Source organism: Macaca nemestrina, chromosome 1, assembly GCF_043159975.1.
Source record: "Macaca nemestrina isolate mMacNem1 chromosome 1, mMacNem.hap1, whole genome shotgun sequence".
Lineage (NCBI taxonomy): Eukaryota > Metazoa > Chordata > Mammalia > Primates > Cercopithecidae > Macaca > Macaca nemestrina.
In genome coordinates, this window is record NC_092125.1 from 98,894,111 (window position 1) to 98,913,491 (window position 19,381).

A 19,381-nucleotide genomic window follows, 5' to 3' on the forward strand; every position below is an offset into this window, starting at 1 on the left:
TTACTATTTTGATGTTTCCTTCTAAATTTTTCCGTGTAGAGATTTTTTTTTTTAAAACACAGCTGTAATCATATAGCACATTAAATTTTGCATTCTACTTTTTATATCTGTGATGTCATAACATTTTCTAACTTGAAAACCCATAGTTGTTGTTGCTGTTGTTTTGTGAGACAGAGTCTCACTCTGTTGCCCAGGCTGGAGTGCAGTAGCACGATTATAGCTCACTGCAGCCTCAGCCTACCAGGCTCAAGTGACCCTCCCACCTCAGCTCCTTCTTTTTTTTTTTTTTTTTTTTTTTTTTTGAGACGGAGTCTCACGCTGTTGCCCAGGCTGGAGTGCAGTGGTGCGATCTCGGCTCACTGCAAGCTCCGCCTCCCGGGTTCCCGCCATTCTCCTGCCTCAGCCTCCTGAGTAGCTGGGACTACAGGCGCCCGCCACCGCGCCCGGCTAATTTTTTGTATTTTTAGTAGAGACGGGGTTTCACTGTGGTCTCGATCTCCTGACCTTGTGATCCGCCCGCCTTGGCCTCCCAAAGTGCTGGGATTACAGGCTTGAGCCACCGCGCCCGGCCTACCTCAGCTCCTTCTTGAGTAGCTGGGACTACAGGCATGCACCACCATGCCTGGCTAATTCTTGTATTTTTTGTAGAGGTGGGGCTTTGTCAAGTTGCCTAGGCTGGTCTTGAACTCCTGAGCTCAAATGATCCTCCTACTTCAGCCTCCCAAAGTGCTGGGATTACAGACATGAGCCACCTCTCCCGGCCAACCCATAGTTCTTGTTTAAACAATTTTTTTTTTTTTTTTTAAGACAGAATCTCACTCTATCACCCAGGCTGGAGTACAGTGGTGTGATCTCGGCTCACTGCAACCTCCACCTCCTGGGTTCAAGAGATCCTCTTGCCTCAGCCTCCCGAGTAGCTGGGACTACAGGCAAGTGCTAAAAATTTGTTATTTTTAATTTTATTTTCGATTCAGAAGCTACATGTGTAGGTTACGTGGGTATATTTCATGATGCTGAGTATAACCCATAATTCTTTTTTTGAGATGGAGTCTTGCTGTGTCACTTAGGCTGGAGTGCAGTGGCATGATCTTGGCTCAATGCAGCCTCCCCGTCCCAGGTTCAAGCAATTCTCCTGCCTCCACCTCTCAAGAAGCTGGGATTACAGGGGCTCACCACCATGCCTGACTAATGTTTTTTGTGTTTTTAGTAGAGACAGGGTTTCATCATGTTGGCCAGGCTGTTCTTGAACTCCTGACCTCAAGTAATCCACCTGCCTCGGCCTCCCAAAGTGCTGGGATTACAGGCGTGAGCCACTGTGCCTGGCCTAGCCCATAATTCTTAATGTCTGTGTGTGAACAGGCCTTCACCTGTGGTGGTCAGGTTCTTAGGCAGTTTCCAGAATTTCACTATTGCAAATAGCAAAATAATGCATCTTTTTGTATGTGAATCTCACAATATCTGTTTTATTAAGATAGTAAAGGACTTTTTTACTACAATACGGTTTTGCAGTAAGAGAAAAAGATCTGGCTCAATTCCTTCAAAATGCCTTTTCGAGAGAAGATAATTCTCAATTTCTCAATCCCATTCTTGCCCAACAAGCATTTGTTTTTAAGTTTTTCAACACTTTCAACACTTGGTGCAGAGGTCTCCATTCAAGATATGTGTCAGGGAACATATCAAAAGCAGCCATCCCCCTTTCCCCTTTCCCATGTTTTTTGCTTAAGTATAAGAGATGGTGAGCTCTGTGTTGGCAGGGATGTGCCAAACTGAGACTGACCTAGCATAGGTTCTTTTTTTTTTTTTTTGATGGGGTTTTGCTCTTGTTGCCTAGGCTGGAGTACAGTGGTGCGATCTCAGCTCACTGCAACCTCCACCTCCCGGGTTCAAGTGATTCTCCTGCCTTGGCCTCCCGAGTAGCTGGGATTACAGGTGCGTGCCACCACGCTCAGAAAATTTTTGTATTTTTAGTGGAGATGGGGTTTCGCCATGTTGGCCAGGCTGGTCTTGAACTGCTGACCTCAGATGATCTATCCAGCTTGGCCTCCCAAAGTGCTGGGATTACAGGTGTGAGCCACCGCACCTGGCCACATAGATTCTTAATAAATATTTATTGAATGAATTAACCATCTTTAAAGGTTTACAAGTACCAACTGCCCCATGTGCCCCACCAGTCTCTACTACCTGACTCCAAGTCTCCTATACTGGCTTTAAAATGTGACTTCAGACTTGATCTCTTTATTGGGATGGGTTCTGGCACAGCCTTAAGACCTAGGTTTTTCTTTTGCAGCACAAGTGCATAAATGAAGCCTGGCTGGAGGTCCTTGTCCTTGGGCCATGCACACTTCTGCATCTTCATTATAGTATCTGCCAAACATGGTCAGCTACCCTGATTCTTCATCTTTGTGAACTTTGACCTTCAAGTCCTGTGGATCCGCACTTGGCCCTCTGGGAATTTGTGATCAGGCCTACTACAACTGCTCATGAAAGTAGTTCATTCATTTGGAGCCAATTTCATGAGAGCAGAGAGCATGTCTGACCAATTAGTGTAAGCTCAGCATAGTGCCGGGCACATAGTTCATGCAGCCAATTAATACATCCATTTCTGTAAGGTGCATCTGCTTCTGCTGGACTTCTTTTCTGGGGTCTTCTTGCCCTCCTGGTAATAGGACTCTTGGTATAATCCTGATGTCCAAGCCCTGGGATGCAATGAAACTCCAGACCCTGACCTGGAGCCATCATTAGTACAACAGGCTGTCATTACTATGTGTGGCCTTGCATTTACCTTTTTTGTGTGTGTGTGAGACAGAGTCTCACTCTGTCGCCCAGGCTGGAGTGCAGTGGGGCGATCTCCGCTCACTACAAGCTCTGCCACCGGGGTTCACGACATTCTCCTGCCTCAGCCTCCTGAGCAGCTGGGACTACCGGCGCCCGCCATCACGCCCGACTAACTTTTTGTATTTTTTTAGTAGAGATGGGGTTTCACCGTGTTAGCCAGGATGGTCTTGATCTCCTAACCTCGTGATCCGCCCGCCTCGGCCTCCCAAAGTGCTGGGATTACAGGCGTGAGCCACCGCGCCCGGCCGCGTTTACATTTTTGTAGGAACACTTCTAAGCACTTTTCTTGTGGTTTGCTGACATTCACAATCCCATTTTTGGGATGGGGTAGTTAAACCTTCTGGGTTTGAGGAGATTTCTCAGCAGTGGATGGAATTATGAACTCTTAAATCTAAGGGAACGTCAATGATAGTTTATCCTGGAAAAAAGTCAATGTTCTTCAATCTTCCTTGATGTTTCTAGTCAAATCAGTGAATTCTTTTGATTGTCTTCTTTGGGCCGAGAATTGTTTTTTTTTGAGCAGAGACTTAGGGGAGTGCACTGCTGTCTAGATAACATTCTCATAGGCAAATAGCCTTGGTGTGTCTGGCATCGTGAGCAGTGAGTGGGGATTTTCAATCTGAAGACAGACAAAAAGAAAGCAGAGTGAGGGAGGTGAGCAGGGCTCTGGATCTTCCATGGAGACCCTGACATCCAGGAAACTTTATTTCCAAGGTTACCCAACCCAAATTGGCTGCCATGCTGGCTCCCACTGTTTAATCTTAATCACCCCTAGCTTAGAGAAACTATTCTTTAGGTTTAACCCATATTTATCTTGCTGAATGCTTAACGAACTGAAATTTCCTTGTAATAATCCACTAAACCAACCTTTTCTATAACTAAGCAAACTGCTTTAATGATTCTTATCTTTTTGGATCTGTTTCGGAGAGGAAGAAAAAGGAGACAGAAAGGCACCATTACTGCTGCCAACCATACCCTGTGAAGGAATAAGCGTTAAAGCTACTGCATTAGTAGTTTAACTGAGGGGAGGATGCAAACCAGATGTAACATAGTTGGACCATGGGAGAAAAGTAGAAATCACTCCCTCCTACAGTTTCCTGGTTTCTCAGGAGCAAGCTGGAGTCTCCTCCCCAGTTATTCCTCTCTTCATTCCTTGCGCAACCTAAGCCATGGTCTTTTTCCTTGTCTGTAACTTCAGTCAGAAGCCTTTTGATTTTCTCTGTTATTCCTATCTAGAACCTCTTTCCTACTCTATTTGTTCCAGATTACCCAATTTGACGCCTAAAACACAATTCTCTTCCATCTCCCATGTTCTCATATAACCCTAAGCAAAGGGAATGGGGAACTACTAGGGGACTTTTTAATTCCAGAGAGTATGAGATCCCTGGGTCCAAGAAATTTTGACCTAAACATGAAGCAGGAAAAGAAATGGAACCATTAAGATGAAATTCAGCTCAAAGCTTCTTACCTTTTTTGGTATTTCCACAGTGGAATAAAGTGTATTTGCTGCGTCTTCCATTGGGATAGTTCTCTATTAAAAACAAACAACAAGCAAAAGAAATCATCACCCACATCCTGAATCACATAGACAAGGCCAGAGAGACGTTCAGAATCCAGAGAGAGGAAAGCAGAGATGGGAGGAGATGGTGAGAGGAAAAGGAGGGTTCTGGAACAGAGAAGGGCAGTAGGAAGTTCTCTTGTTGGTGACTGCTATTATAATAATTTTTGATAACTTTTTTCAGGAAGCCATTACATTATTTTTAAACTGTATTGTGTTTACATGAATTTCAAAAATACATAAGATCTCTCTTTCTCTCTCTCTCTCTCATTAGCTATAAGTCTCCTAAAAGGAATAAAGGATAATTTGAAATAATTTTGCTAATGTTGCAAATAAACTTCCCCAGCGGTCAAAGGGCCCTTGGAGAAAATCAGTAAGGATGACTAACGGAACAAAATAAAACAAAACAAGAACAACAATAACCAAAACTCCTTCCCAATCAGAGGTAAATATCCTGGGTTGGCTAAGCCTGTTCTTGAACATCCTGGGCAGCCCTGCAGCCCTCTGGGGATATATCTTAAGCAGGGGAAGAAAGAACATAGTGATAAAGTGATAAATTTTGACTTAAACCAGTTAAATGGAGCATAAAGCAGCCTCTTTTGTGATAAAGGAAAGAGTTCTCACAATACTAATGACTTTGGTAATGTCTCCTCTTTGTAGAGGGTAAACGTAAGTAAATGTTGTAGGTAAATGAGGAAGATGCAACCTGATTGAGAGACACCAAGGTTTTGAGTAAAACTGGGGTTTTGAGGCTTCAAAGTATTTTTATTTCTTCACTAAACAGTCCGTTGTGGTAAAGGGCTCTATGACCTCTAAAGAGCTAGCCCAGCCTGGGCTGCAGGAATTGGCCCTGAGGAGCCTTTTGAAGTTGTCTACTTATTTCATTTCTCCAAATTGTCTTTTGTTATTTGAGTTTCTTTAAACTTCATTATCATGATTTTCTTTTTGGAGACTTTTCTTTGAATTGCATTTGTGTTCATTCACCTCACTCAGTGACCTACACCTGCAATGCCTTGATTCAGGGCCCAGAGTCACTACAGATGCCCTGATCCTTCTGATGGCTCCTTGAGTCATCTCAGAAGAAGAGGCATCTCTAGAGAAGTCTTCTGATACCATGATTCAAACATCCTGTCAAAGTCACACTCTTCTACCCACTCCCTTATGCAAAAGGAATCTGGCCTTTTGTGTGGCCGTTATGAACTGTGGAAGGGAGCAGGTGATTTCATAGACCACAGCATGAGCATTACGAGTCAGAACCAGGTGCTCCAGAGACCACCAGCTTCTTCTGCACAGAAGAGAATCCATGAAGACTTGGAGGAGGCACAGGTGCATTGAGTTTTAAGGCTATATATCCTCACTCCCCTCTTCATTCCCATGTTGCCCAAATCCATGGAAAAACCTCACAAGGAGAGCCTCAGAGAGAGGATCAGTCCCCAGGAAAGATTAGAAGGGACTCACATTAGCGTAAGGGATTGTGTCATACTCTGTGTTCTCTCCAGAATAGGGGCGTATGTTAGGAGTTTCCCGACAAATGTCCGCTCTCTTCTTCTCTTCAATGGACTCTAAAAACAAGTTGGGAGAGAATCAAAGATACGTCTCCGACCACTCACCACTTCCACTGGCCCACCATTTCTCCTGGATGACCCACGTAGGGTGACCAACCATCCCAGTTTCCTTGTAACGGAAGGGTTTTTTCCTTGTAACACTGAATAGGACTTTCAGTGTTAAAACTGGGAAAATCTAAACAAAACAGGATGAATTGGCCACCCTCATCATTTCACTTCCTGATCTCTCCATCAAGGTGGTTAAAGTGGGAAGTAGAGAAAGTCAAAGACACTTTCAGAGGGGCTTCCAGGAGGGAAGGGAGATTTCAAAGTCTGCAAGTCATACCCAACTGATGTTATGTCCCTCCCCATCACCCACATGGACAGCGGGAACTCAGAAGACCAATCAGCAGGGTTTAGGAACACAGGATGGGGTGCAACTGGAGAGAGACAGGGAAAGGCTTCCCCCAGGAGCCATGTGTCTAGTGGGCAGTAAAGCTAGGTCTTGGGTTGATCCTGTGGAAAGGGTGGGAGTGGTTTGTGGGCTCTGATAGGGATAGGGATAGGAAAGATTGACTAGAGGATGCTGGTCTGTGGGGACCTCAGAGTTGGAGGCCATCACCTCCCAGGTCAGGGGTGCAGAGTCAGCAGTGTGGGGCCTGTATCAACACAAGAGCCATATCAGTATGTCCCTCTGGGAGAAGGAGAGAAACGGGTCCTGGAAAGGGAACTGAGAGAACTGTGTCCTCAGGAAAGACCTCCAGCACTTTCTCTACTCCAGAACTAAGGGGTACAGGCTGACTGTGTGCTTCCTGAGGGCAGAGACTGTGGCTTCTTCATCTCTGCATCTTCAACACCTCATGCCAAGTCTGGCACACAGCTCTATATGTGCTTGTTGAACCAATGAAGGAGAAAACCATGAATGTGGGTGAGGACAAAAATAGTACGTGCTCTACCTTCTTGTGTCTCTCTCTTCAGAAACCAAAGAAATAGCCCCAATACAAAGAGACTGAGCAGGAGGGGCACCAACAGGAGACACAGGAGGACCATGGAGGAATCTGAGTCATCAGCAGCACCTTCAAAGAGAGAACGGTTGGAGGCACAGGGAAGGGAGAAAAGTCAGTTCAGGAAAACGACCCAGGTCTTGGAGCACCTGCCACCTTCCTCCCAGCCTGGTGACCACCCAGTGGCTTCCAGTTTCCATAAAGTGCCTGTTCCCATGGGGGCTAGGAGCTGAAGAAGGTGTAGGTCCTGGGCAGAGGCTCCTGTGGAGGGGGGAGAGGCAGTCACCTTCACAGAGCTTCCTGGCAAGGATGGGGCTTGAGGAGTTGCTGCTGACAGGGTTCCTGACAGTGCAGATGAAGGTCATATCACTTTCTCCCCATCTCCAGGAGATGGGTAGGATGGACCCATTATGGGACTCATTGACTGCTTGCCCCAGGGCCTTCCAGGTATAAATCACATCCTCTTCCCCATGTTCCATGTGGCATGTCAGATTGGTCACACAGGTGCCATTCTTATTACTCTGTAGACCCATGGTGACTTTAGGCTTTGACAGGTGCTCTGTGAAAGAGGAAGGACAAACAGAGGTGGAAACTCTGCCTATAGCTCTCCATTCTCTAAGTTAACCTTGGATACCTTGGACCTGAATCTCCCTGGGAGCTCCGACTGGAGAGAAAGCAGTAATTCAGAGCAGAATCCTCATTCTTATCTGGAAAAGAGAACTATCTAGGTCTGCTTTACCACAGCTATATAATAACAAAAACAATAACAACAATAGAAATAATAATGCAATAGGAATATAACCGCCATTTACTAAGCATAGCCACATGGCAAGCACTGTGCTAGACGCATGTTAGATGTCTGCTAATATTATCTGTTCTAGAGGTTCCCTAGTCTCTGTCCTCAGGCTTCCCTTTACTCTCTAGGAGAGTTTACTTTCCTCTCTAGGAGAAAATTGTATTGCAGTAGCCCTTCTGGCCCCCTTCTCTACCCTGTGCTCACTCCCCTGCCTCAGAGAATGAGTAATTGGTTCATTGGTGAGATGGTAAGAGTCTGACATTCATTGTTTACCTTTCTCTACTCATGGGTTTGAGACGTTAAAGATTGCAGTTCAAATGTGGTTTGCCCTTTTCCTTCCTCCCCTGACTAGTTAGCCCGCAGAATACATATCTGCGTTCCCTTCAACCATGTCTATATGGAAGACACACCTGGATCAGGTGTAGGAGGTGTGCCTACCTCTTACAAGCAAGTCTGAAGGCCCATCTCCTAATGTCCCTGATATTGTGGCTCAATGAGTGAGGCAGCTATTCTTCTTGTAGATGTTTGAGTCATTGTTTTGTAATTTTAACTTCCTTGGATGAGTGCCAAGGTCCAGAATTGAAAAGAAGCATTTTTCCTGTCTAGATTTACCAGAAATAATGTTGATATTTTTATCCCCTCCTTCTTGCATCTATTTATCAGTTGGTTGTAATCTGTAGAGAAAGAGGTGTGATCTATACTTTGCCCAAAAATCTTCCTAAGGTAGGCATTGCTTTCCTCCCCACTACAGATATGGAAACTAAGACTTGAAGAAATTAAATAACTTGGCTAAGGTCATGTGACTAAATTAAGAAGCCAGCATTTGATCTTGATCTATGCTATGGCCACTGCACATATCAGCCATCCACTGCACCACGCTGCTTCTTATAGCATCTCTGAGTAGGCAGGGACCTCAGGGGTCAGTTACATCTACTTCATTCATGCAGAAGTCCCCTCTCCCACATTCTTGCCAAGTGTTTATCCAGCCTCTGCTTAAACATCTCTCATGTCAAGGAGCTCACCACCTCACCAAGGCAGCCATCCACCATTGGAACTGATTCTGCTCACCGTAGACACGTAGCACATACTTCCGGGTGAAGGGATCCTGGAGGGATGAGCTGTATATCTCCACATTGTAGATCCCTGAGTCATTCTTCTTCAGTTTGCTGAGCTTCAGGGAATAGCCTCCATCTGGGAAGTCTACTCTCTCCTTATTACGATTTTGGGTCACTATCATAGGGCCCCCTTCTGGCTGTATGGTGACAAGAGTGGTTGTGTTGAAGGTCCAGACAATAGAGTCAACTTGCTTTACTTCAGACTTCAGGGGGAAAGTCACAGCCCCACCAATGGAACCGACCAGCTCTTTCACGGATCCAGAGGCTGTTGACCCTATAAACACAGAGAACCATAAAATAAGCCTGATTCCCTGTCCTTGTCACCAATTACTCATCCCCTTTAGGTCCTGGAGAGATCTGAGACACCCACTCAGTCCGACACAACCAGCTCCTGGAAAAGCCTTTGGAACCTCATATGAAGGTCCCTTACATGTTACCCTGTTACGTAAGTGCTCATATGGAAGCATTGATAGTAGAAATTTATGTATCACAACAATCTTAGTTCACTCCCAGAAAGTATGACTTATAAAAAGTCATCACTGGTTATGTGGTTGTAGGTGAAAAACAGTTAAGAATGTCTGCTGAAGAAACTTCCAGAAGTGGCCAGCTGAGCACTACTAGTAAACAGGTGTGGGGAGTAAGTCATCTTATTCTTACCTATTAAACTGGAGAGACAGCCTCTGGGAATAGCACAGAGCAGTGAGAGAATTTAGTTTGGGACTAGCAGTTTAAAAGCACAAATTATAATCTTGATTAACACTTTTTTTTTTTTTTTTGAGACAGAGTCTCACTCTGTTGCCCAGGCTGGAGTGTAGTGGCACAATCTCAGCTCACTACAACCTCCGCCTCCTGGGTTCAAGTGATGATCTTGCCTCAGCCTCCTGAGTAGCTGGGACTCCAGGTGTGCACCGTCAGACCTGGCTAATTTTTGTATTTTTAGTAGAGATGAGGTTTCACCATGTTGGCCAGGCTGGTCATGAACTCCTGACCGCCTCGGCCTCCCAAAGTGCTGGATTGCAGGCATGAGCCACCACACCCAGCCTTGTTTAACTCTTAAAACAACTTTTCGAGGAATCATTCTTTATATCTCTATCTTACAGATCAGGAATGTGAGGCACAGTGTGGGTAAATGACTTACTCAAGCCACATAGTAAGAGGCAGAGTACACACCAAAACCCACAGGGTCAAGACCTTGAAGGGCATATTTTATAGATGAGAAAACTAAATAGCAGAAATGAAAAGAACTTATTCAAGGCCGATAGAAATACAAAAACTAAGACTAAGTCCTTAAAGGTGAAGTAGGGTAGGTAGTGAAGGAAGTAACAGTGTTCGAGGCAGTAACTCTGGTGACCCTACAGTCAATACAATAAGCCTCAGCATTCACATTGTAATTGAGCTCATTTAAGCAAAACTATCTTCGGTGAGGACTTTCCTCTGTAGAGAGAATGTGGATTTTGATTTTACTTGTCCTCAAACTGACCCGTTGCTCATTATAATAGTAAAAAAACACACCCATGGGTGGAGATTTAAGATGCTAATGAGATACGAGGTTTATGAAGAAGCATGTATAGCTACCGTGCATGTCCACCCAGAGGACCACCAAGAACATGGTTACTAGTAACACTTCTTTCCACCCTTTTATGAAGAATCATGTAAGATTCCCATAAAGGGAGTCTCCCCAGTGCCAGTCTTTGCTGTCTCATCCTTACAAGCAGCCCGCCCTGAATTTTCCCTCTCTCAGGATGTACTGTCTTTTCTGCACTTAACTGTCAAAATATTCTTTTTCTTTTGCAATCAATTACTCTATGCTGCATTTCCTTTGCTGTGTGTCTCTCATATAAATTCTTTTAAACTAAGTAGACAAGAACTTAGGTCTCACATCAGCTGTCAACAAAGGTGTTCTCCTTAAAAGTGCAAAACCCAAAGTTATTTCCCCTTCTGCCTCTTAACATAAAGTGTCAGGTTGAAATTTTTAAATGGAATTTTTATTAATTCAGCCATGAAAAGCACAAATGAAAGAAGCAAAGCCAACAAAACAGCCAAGCTATAGGATCCTGACAGTTCTAATGATGCTATTGCAAGACTACATAGTGACTTTTGTGGTTTCTATGTGCTTTTGACCTTGTTGGTCCTTCTTCCATAACAAATATTAAAAATCATATTTCATGACTGTGTTGGTATAAAATGAACGTGATCCAGGCTGGATTCATTATATAGTCATTGTTATTGTTATTGCTGTATTCATTTCTCTTCTGATTTTAAAAGAAATTAAAATTAAAACTATTGTGAGCCTTACATACAGTGTCTCCTGTGTCTAATTGGCCCTGTGAGACTGACCAAGCATCCAGGCTCTGTTTCATTTCACAGCCTGCTCTCTTAGACACAGTATTTTCTTCTACTCCAGTACTGATGTAACTCATGTCTTTTCTAGTAAAAAGACAAATTCCTATACGGACATATCCAGATATCAAAAATTGTTTCATTAGAGACATTTCTTTGGTCCCTGTTAAAATCAAATATCTTGGCAAGGGCTTCCAAATAATGAGTTGTCATGTATTAAATGTTTATTCTGGGCCAAACGTTTATTGTAAGGAGCATGCCTAACACTCAAAACAATCCTGCAAATTAGGCATTTTGACCTTTTTACACAAGGATCAGCAACCTATAACCCCCAGGCTAAATCTGGTCCACTGCCTGTTTTTGTAAATACAGTTGTACTGGAACACAGCCATACTCTTTCATTTACATATTGTCTATGGATCCTTTTTCACTACAAAGACTGAGTTAAATAATTGTGACCATGTTTTATTGTCTGCAAAGCCTAAAATATTTATTCTCTGGCCCTTTTCAGAAAAAAATTGCTAACTCCTGACTTCATGAGAAAACTGAGATTCAAACAACAACAACAAACAACAACAGCTAAGTAACTTATCCAAGGGCACAAAGCTAGCAGGTGATGATTTGAGGATTTAACCCAATGTCTCTCCAGCTCTGGGACCTGTAGTCTTTTCACTGTGGCTCAATTTGAAGGCCACCTGGCATTTGTACCAGCTCTAGCCTTCTCCCTCACTCCCCTTCTCCATCCCCCTAAGGGGCTCTAGTGTCAAATTCAAAGCCCTTGGGCGCCATTGAAGCATAATTTCCCTTCTTGTCCTTTGGTGACCTTCCCTCAAGCATAAACTGCTCTACCAGTGCCCCAGGGGGAGGAAATCTGATGCTACCAAAGGGTGACCCACTCCATTGCTTACAGATCTGAAGTCTCTGGCAATGTTTTGCTAAATTTATCTCTTACCCAAGAAGAGGAATCAGTATCTTTTAGGAGCTGATTTCTATTTTCAAACATTTTCCCTCCTATAATGTATCAGTCGGTACGTATATACTTTGGATTACTCAAGCTTTTATCAAATCATCCCATTAAGTAATCTGATTTTTTTAAAAAACTATTCTCTCTGCTTCTTCAATATTAAGGCCGAGATGGGTTTTCGACTGCTCTCTCTGTTCATCTTTAGGAGTGTCAAGTCAAATAGTGCCAGGAAATGTTACAGACAAAATCAATTTTATTCTGAAATTTTGATCAGTGAATGTATTTGTTCTTCTACTTCAACAGCAGAGATGAAAGGGGTGAATATTTTGAAGTCAAATAAAGATTGGGTATCACTTGGCCCCAAATGGATGCAATTTCTACACTTAGGGCAACCTTCAAGTAATTTCATTTTCACATTTCATTTTGGAGCAATATTTAAGGTGAGGAAGTGCCAAAACTACAAGCATGTGGCTTTAGTTGCTAGCATGTGTGCAATTACTCTTTTCACCCTTGCACACACATAGTGCTGTATTCTCAGGGTAAATGCCAAGGGACATGACTTGTGTGGGATATAAGAAAATGCCGCCAAATTAATTGTTTCTTGTTAGAATAAAATTAGAGAGTGACGCAGGGCAAATTACCAACATGAGCCTATAGATGGAGTGTATTGTTCTATCTTAAGTGTACCTTCAGGGTGAGACAAGTAGTAATGAAAGAAAACAGTAGCTCCATGCCATTCTCGGAATGTGTTCAGAGGACAGGGGCAGGGTTGGAGAGTCCTAACCAGTTTTGCTTCTACTTCCCAGTTGATTATGAAAAGGGATCCAGAAACAAGACACTTCTTTTTTCAGATATCCAAGGCTGAATTGAAGCTCTTCTTTCTGTGATGGTTTTGCACCTGCAGTGTGTGACCCTATGGAGTTTCGCCATATCTAAGCAGGTCACACTTGTCAGATTCAGTCATTCCTTCTTTTAACAAGAATTTATTTAGTTCCCATTGTTTAGGAGCCGAGGGTATAACTGGGGAGCAAGACAGTCATAAGGTTGTAATTTGCCTCTTTTACATCAATTTTACTCCTTCCTCATTCCGTAGAAGCCAAAAGGTTTGGGTTACCCAGTTCAGGTGGTAGCCCTTCTCCTGTACGGTAATTAGTTCAGGAGTGTCACATGACATGGGTTGATTGTATAAGGCCAGGATGACAATGTATTGCTGTGGAAAGATATGCAGCTGGGACTACCACTCACATGTGGCCACCACACAGGCATCCCGGCCTCCTCCCTCCCCTGATCCTCAGCTCACTTTCTACCTCACACTCTTGTTTGTGCTTTATCCTCCTTTCTGTTCATCTAAATCTTATTCAAACCCCGTAAATTCTAGTTTAAAGCTCTTCCCTGAGGAAGCCTCCAACTCTTCCTCACACATATCCCCTGAAAATTTACCACTAATTTCACTTCACTAACACTTTAAATTCTCCGGAAAGAAATATCCTCCCTGGGTGGTTGTTGGATATATCATTTTGCTGTGGATTAGCTAATGATTGGTCCACAGGATTAGAGGCCAGATCACCCAATGATGGTGTCACCAAGTCCTGCCCAGAGAGGGGGTAGAGGTGGCTTCTCCTCCTCCAGCATGTGGCAGAGGGAGAAAGGGCTCTGGCCTAACTGGGAGTCAGGACCTTGGGTCCATTCCTGTGCCTCAGTAATCATAATTTCAGCAGCAAATGCCTGGTGTCACGCTGCGGTTTGTAAGCTAGATCAGTGGGCATCCTCTCTCCTGATCCTTAGAACAGCCCTGTGAGATAGAGCTTAAGCCCTGCTTTATAAATTAGGATATTGGAGTTTTGAGAAGTGGGGTGACTTTCCTAAAGCCCCACTGAAGAAACATTGGAAGAGGGAAGAGGAGTTAGTTCCTCTGCCTCAGAGGTCTGTGTGGTTTCCACTACTGCTTCAACATTTACCACTTCAAGTTTTGGTTTCGAACCCTCATACGGGAAATAAATAACAACATTTAGTTTCCAGGCATTTAGGGAAGATGAAGTGTGAATACGGATTTGAAAGCATTTTGAGAAGTACAGAGTAGCCTAACAAAAAGGTGGGAGGCAGGTGACAAGGTTGGGAAATGGGAGCATAAGAGTCAGGCCTTGAGAAGACTTCCCATCTTTTGGTTTTATTTCTGCACAGATAGGTAAAAATGAGAAACAGAGATATCCCAAAATGCCTTTGGATGGGTTCTCAGCAAAGTGAGCCACCAGAAAGTTAAGATGGCCGTGAGCATTCCCCACTACATCCCCTGCCTGCCTTTGGAGGTAGAGGGAGCTGGGGCAGGAGACCCTTTGTCTTTTGCCCCAGCCAAGATTCAGATGTCTTTGCATCAGGGGGAGTCAGCTGTAAGATGTCCTCCGTAACAGAAAGGGATAACAGGTCCTGCCCGTTGCCACCTTCCTTTCCTCTTGGTTGTCATCTCCTCCCCTGTCCTGTCCCCTAGAGTCTCACGAGTTGAGTGGAGGGAAGGAACCCAATTATGAGGAACATACATTATCAGTGCAACCAGAACCAAGAGATGGTGATATAGCAGAAAGACTTGGGGGGAGGGGAGAGTAGAAAAGCCTGCCTCCTGCTTGCCAGCCCCGTCCCCAAGCACTTCTCTGAACACTTGGTGCCTCTGTCCAAACGCACCAGTGTGTTGTGGCACTCTCCTCATGAAAACCATGGACCAGAGCATCTCAGAGCTGGGAGGAGTATCAGGGATTACTTAGTCTGATCTCATTTCACAGATGAGAAGGCTGATATTCAGAAGATTATGGTGATGTTTCCCAAACCAGAGGAAGGCCAGGATTAACAGCCAAGGCTCCTAAGGCAGGATTTTACAGACTGTGCCCCCTGCCACCTTTGGAGGCTGTGGCAGTGCCTCAGTGTATTTCTTGGGAGCTCAGGAGGAGGTTTAAGGGGTGAGCATAGGATAGGAGGCTATGGGACTTGCCTCCGTTAGAGAGACTTCAACTCTATACATTGGAGTCATTTATTTGTTTTTTTTTTTTCTGTGTAACATTTCATTTCATAAAAGGAAACCATGGATTAAAAAAACAAAAGCAAAAAACCCCAAAGTAGTTTGAAATCTATTGCACTTTACTCAAGTCCTCCTTAACGAATGAAAAAGCAGTGTAATTCAATGCCGCACAAGGCAGCCACAGACAGAGGCTTGAAAATTTCCCACTTCACCACACACCTTTCCCATCACTCTAGCCCTAGCCTACCACACTCACATTTACGTTGCTCACCACTCTGCTCCTCACTCATCACCTGCCCCCTCTTCCTTGTTTATTCGGGTTCTTTTCAACCCTCTCCTAATTCCCCTCACTCACTTTTTTGTTTTCTTTTTATTGATTGTCTCCTCAACATTACTGTATCATCGAATCATTGGCAGATTACTGTGCCCATTTTTCAGATGAGAATACTGAGGCCATGAGAGCTGCTCCTTGGACCCTCTGAGTTTAGCCAGGGTGGCCCCCTGTTGGTACACCCATATCCCAGAAACAGAGCTACCTGTTCTTCTGGGGCCTTTCCAGTCTCTACCTCAGATTTATGTACCTGGTGAAGGAAGAAACCCCAACTCGTACTCCCTGAGGAAGATTCAGCTCAAATGCACATGTAGTGAGCATCTCTTTGGTGCCAGGTCCAGTGACCAATGGCTTGTTGTGATTAAAAGAGCACTCGCTTTGAAAACTCAGTCTCTGGCTACCTTTTAAACACTGTGTTATCTTGCCCAAGAAACATGATCTCTCTGCTAAGCCTAAGTTTCCTCATCTATACAACAGGGATAATGACATCTGTCTTACAGACTTATGAGGAGGTGGTGTGAAAAACACCTTGGATGTAGTAACTTAATAAATAGTGATTATTTTAATAATTATTTTGCATTTGATATGTCATTTAAAATGTCACAGTAATTCTGCAACTTAGATTTCATTCTTTGTTACACACCTGAGAAGAGCAAGGCTCAGAGGGGAAGAGTAATTTGCCCACAATAATGCATCTACTAAGTCAAACCCAGGATGTGCTTGTCCAGGGCCAGGACTTGTTCCACTGCCCTGCAGACCGGAAGTTCCAGGACAATCTCTGTCTCCTTTCAGCCTCAGGAGGGGCACTACACAGGCTGCCCACAGCCTCTGGAGCAGGGCAGAGGGGGACTTGCATGGCAGGTTTTCCATACTTGGCTCTTTCACCGATAGGTTTCAAGTGGACACCTGGGGCTTTCAAAATCTCTGTCATTTTCCCCAACCCCTCCACCTTATCTCCCTCAAGCTCCATTTTTGCTCATCATTTCCGTTCAGGGAGTGCTTTTTTTAAAGTGAGAACCTGTTCCAGAACCACCTGGTTAGACCCAGGTACTTACCAAAAATACAAACTTCTGATGAATTCAAAGCTGGTAAGAGTCTGCTGATGCTGACCACTTAGCGAGGCCAGATGATGCAGGGGAAAGTACTGGGGGCACCAGCCACCTGCGTGGTCTTGGGCAGATCACTTCAAGCAGGCTCAGATACACATAATGAAGCAGTTATGTGAAGTCCTCATAGGGTGATCTCATGGTAGTACTCCATGAGATTGATGACAGAAGATATATTTCTCACTTATGGGGCTCCTGATCCTTTTTGAGAGCCCTTAGGATACAAAAATCTTCAAAGACTAGAATGCCAGTGACAGGTGCAGAACCGACCTCTGTCCTCCATGGGCTTAAACATAAAGTGCCTATGGTATGAGATGGTTCTCTAAGTAGAGACTGATTAGATTGCTTGAGTAAGGAAAGAAAATTCAAGTGATTCTTTCCGTTTATATTACTGTTATGCATAACCAGTTTTATAAATACATTTATAAGTAAATAAATACATACCTGTACAGTACCATTTTGTTCTTAAAGTTGCCTCAAAAGGAGAGAAGGCTAGAAGATAAAGTTTCCGAGGCCCAGGAAAACGTTAACATTCCTTATCTAACTCATGGCAGAACCTGAATTAGAAAAATGGTCTCTGATACCCAGCACCACTACCTTCAGCTCCTTCATCCCTGGGACAGTCAATAGGGGAGTCAGTTCTCAGAGTCATTTTTTGCCCTCCCTCTAGTCTCTTCCTGACCTGAGATTCAGAGATCAGAGGATGGCGAAAAGCAAATGTTAGATGAGAACACAGAGCCTCCTGAGTTGAGCCAGAGGCCCAGAGTGGAACAAGAAACCTGGAACTATTCAGGATGGGGTAGACAGGAGAGCAGGAGAGTGGAAGAGAATCCGGCTGGACTCACCTGTGAGCTGCCAAAGGATATAGATGAAGGTGAAGCATGTTGGGGAACCAGCCATATTGCTCTCTGGAAGTCAGCCACCGAAATGAACTCACTTCCCTCTCAAGTCTTACTCAGACCTATTCCCCAGCTGATTTTTAAAGAGCTGGGAGGGGTCACGCCACAGACGTGTGAGACTGAGTAATTGCTAAATTATTCTCAGAGTGAATAAAGTAAAATCTTTGCCACCAGCAATCTATGAGAGATCCATTTGCTCCCCATCTTTATCAGCATTTGGTTTATTCCTATTTTATATTTTAGCTCTTGTAATAAGTGTTGCAGTGATACCTCATTGTTGTTTTAACTTGCATTTCCCTAAAGCCTAATAATGTTGAAAATTTTTTCATGTGCTTATCTGCCATCTATATATCCACATCCTCCTTGGTGAAGTGTCTATTTATGTCTTTTGTCCATTTTATAATCAGATTCTTTCTTTCTTTATTTTTTTACTGTTGAGTTTTGACAATTCTTTGTATGTTCTAGGTATGAGTCATTCGTCAGATATGTGGTTTACAAGTATTTTCTCTTAGTCTGTAGCCTGTCTTTTCATCTTTTTTAAGGGGTCTTTTGCAGAGCAAAAATTTTAATTTTGGTGAAATTCGACTTACCAGTTATTTTTCTACCCACCACTAGGGCCCAAAGGTTTTCTCCTGAAAGTTTTATAGTTTTATGTTTTACATTTAAATGTATCATCCAGTTTTAATGTAAGGTGTGAAGTTTAGATTGAGATTCACCTAAATATATTGTCTATATTCATTGAGAACCATATCAGGTAATATGGTTGACAGTTCTTTTTCTTTTCTTTTTTTTTTTTTTGAGACGGAGTCTCACTCTGTCGACCAGGCTGTAGTGCAGTGGCCGGATCTCAGCTCACTGCAAGCTCCGCCTCCCGGGTTCCCGCCATTCTCCTGCCTCAGCCTCCCGAGTAGCTGGGACTACAGGCGCCCGCCACCTCGCCCGGCTAGTTTTTTGTATTTTTTAGTAGAGACGGGGTTTCACCGTGTTAGCCAGGATGGTCTCGATCTCCTGACCTCGTGATCCGCCCGTCTCGGCCTCCCAAAGTGCTGGGATTACAGGCTTGAGCCACCGCGCCCGGCCAACAGTTCTTTTTCTTTCAACACTTGAAACTTTCAGATTGAACACTTTCAGATTGGGCATTTTCTATTGTTTATCTTCAAGTACACTGATTCTTTACTTTTTCATCTCCACTTTGAAATTTTTTATTTTTTTATTTTTTCATTTTTTCTGAGACAGAGTCTCGCTGTGTTGCCCAGGTTGGAGTGCAGTGGTGCGATCTCGGGTCACTGCAACCTCTGCCTACTGGGCTCAAGAGAGTGTCCTGCCTCAGCCTCCTGAGTAGCTGGGATTACAGGCACCCAGCACCACACCTGGCTAATTTTTATATTTTGGTGACTACAGACTTTTGCCATGTTGGCCAGGCTGGTCTTGAACTCTTGACCTTAGGTGATCCACCCACCTTGGCCTCCCCAAGTGCTGGGATTGCAGGTGTGAGCCACTGACACTGGCCTCCATTTTGCTATTAAGCTCATTAAACTCATTCAATTAGTTTTACGTTTCAATCATCGTATTATTCAATTCTACCCTTTGGTTCTTCTTTATATCTTCTATTCTTTTTTAAGAGACTTTCTAGGTTTTTTTGTTTATTTGTTTTAAATGTGTTCATAATCGCTAGTTGAAGCATTTTTACTATGGTTTCTTAAAAATCCTTGTAAAATAATTCTAACGTCTGTGTCATCTTGGTTTTGGTGTCTGTTGCTTGCCTTTTGTTCATTCAAGTCGAGATTGTCCTGGTTCTTGTTATGATGAGTAAAATTTGACACCATGATGATAAGGTAGGGGACCACATTACTGCTGAGCAGTGGTAAAAATCCAGACTCTC

The 19,381-nt window shown here is 43.8% G+C and overlaps 1 protein-coding gene across 2 annotated transcripts; it reads right to left on the reverse strand.

Annotated features, from left to right (window-relative positions):
- Positions 1-1,747: 1,747 nt before the first annotated feature.
- LOC105498186 (SLAM family member 7) lies at positions 1,748-17,547 on the reverse strand. Of its 2 annotated transcripts, none has more exons than XM_011770101.2 (7): positions 17,446-17,547; positions 8,806-9,126; positions 7,228-7,500; positions 6,894-7,013; positions 5,852-5,955; positions 4,304-4,366; positions 1,748-3,454 (listed from the first exon to the last, which is right to left on the reverse strand). In XM_011770101.2, exons 1-7 carry the CDS (start codon positions 17,498-17,500, stop codon positions 3,383-3,385), a joined length of 1,008 nt encoding a protein of 335 aa, XP_011768403.2. In that variant the 5' UTR covers positions 17,501-17,547; the 3' UTR covers positions 1,748-3,382. The 2 variants fall into 2 exon arrangements, with proteins under 2 accessions (XP_011768403.2, XP_011768404.2); XM_011770102.3 differs by lacking the exon at positions 17,446-17,547 and adding an exon at positions 16,550-17,426.
- Between the last annotated feature and the right edge of the window lie 1,834 nt (positions 17,548-19,381).

Bases quoted from the DNA above. Each gene is read 5' to 3' on its own strand.
- LOC105498186 (XM_011770101.2), bottom strand. From the start codon at position 17,500: ATGGCTGGTTCCCCAACATGCTTCACCTTCATCTATATCCTTTGGCAG. The intron at 7,501-8,805 runs GTGAGCAGAATC...CCTCTTTCACAG, and splicing joins GTATGTGCTACGTGTCTACG to AGCACCTGTCAAAGCCTAAA. The intron at 4,367-5,851 runs GTGAGTCCCTTC...TGTTTTTAATAG, and splicing joins ACACAATCCCTTACGCTAAT to AGAACTATCCCAATGGAAGA.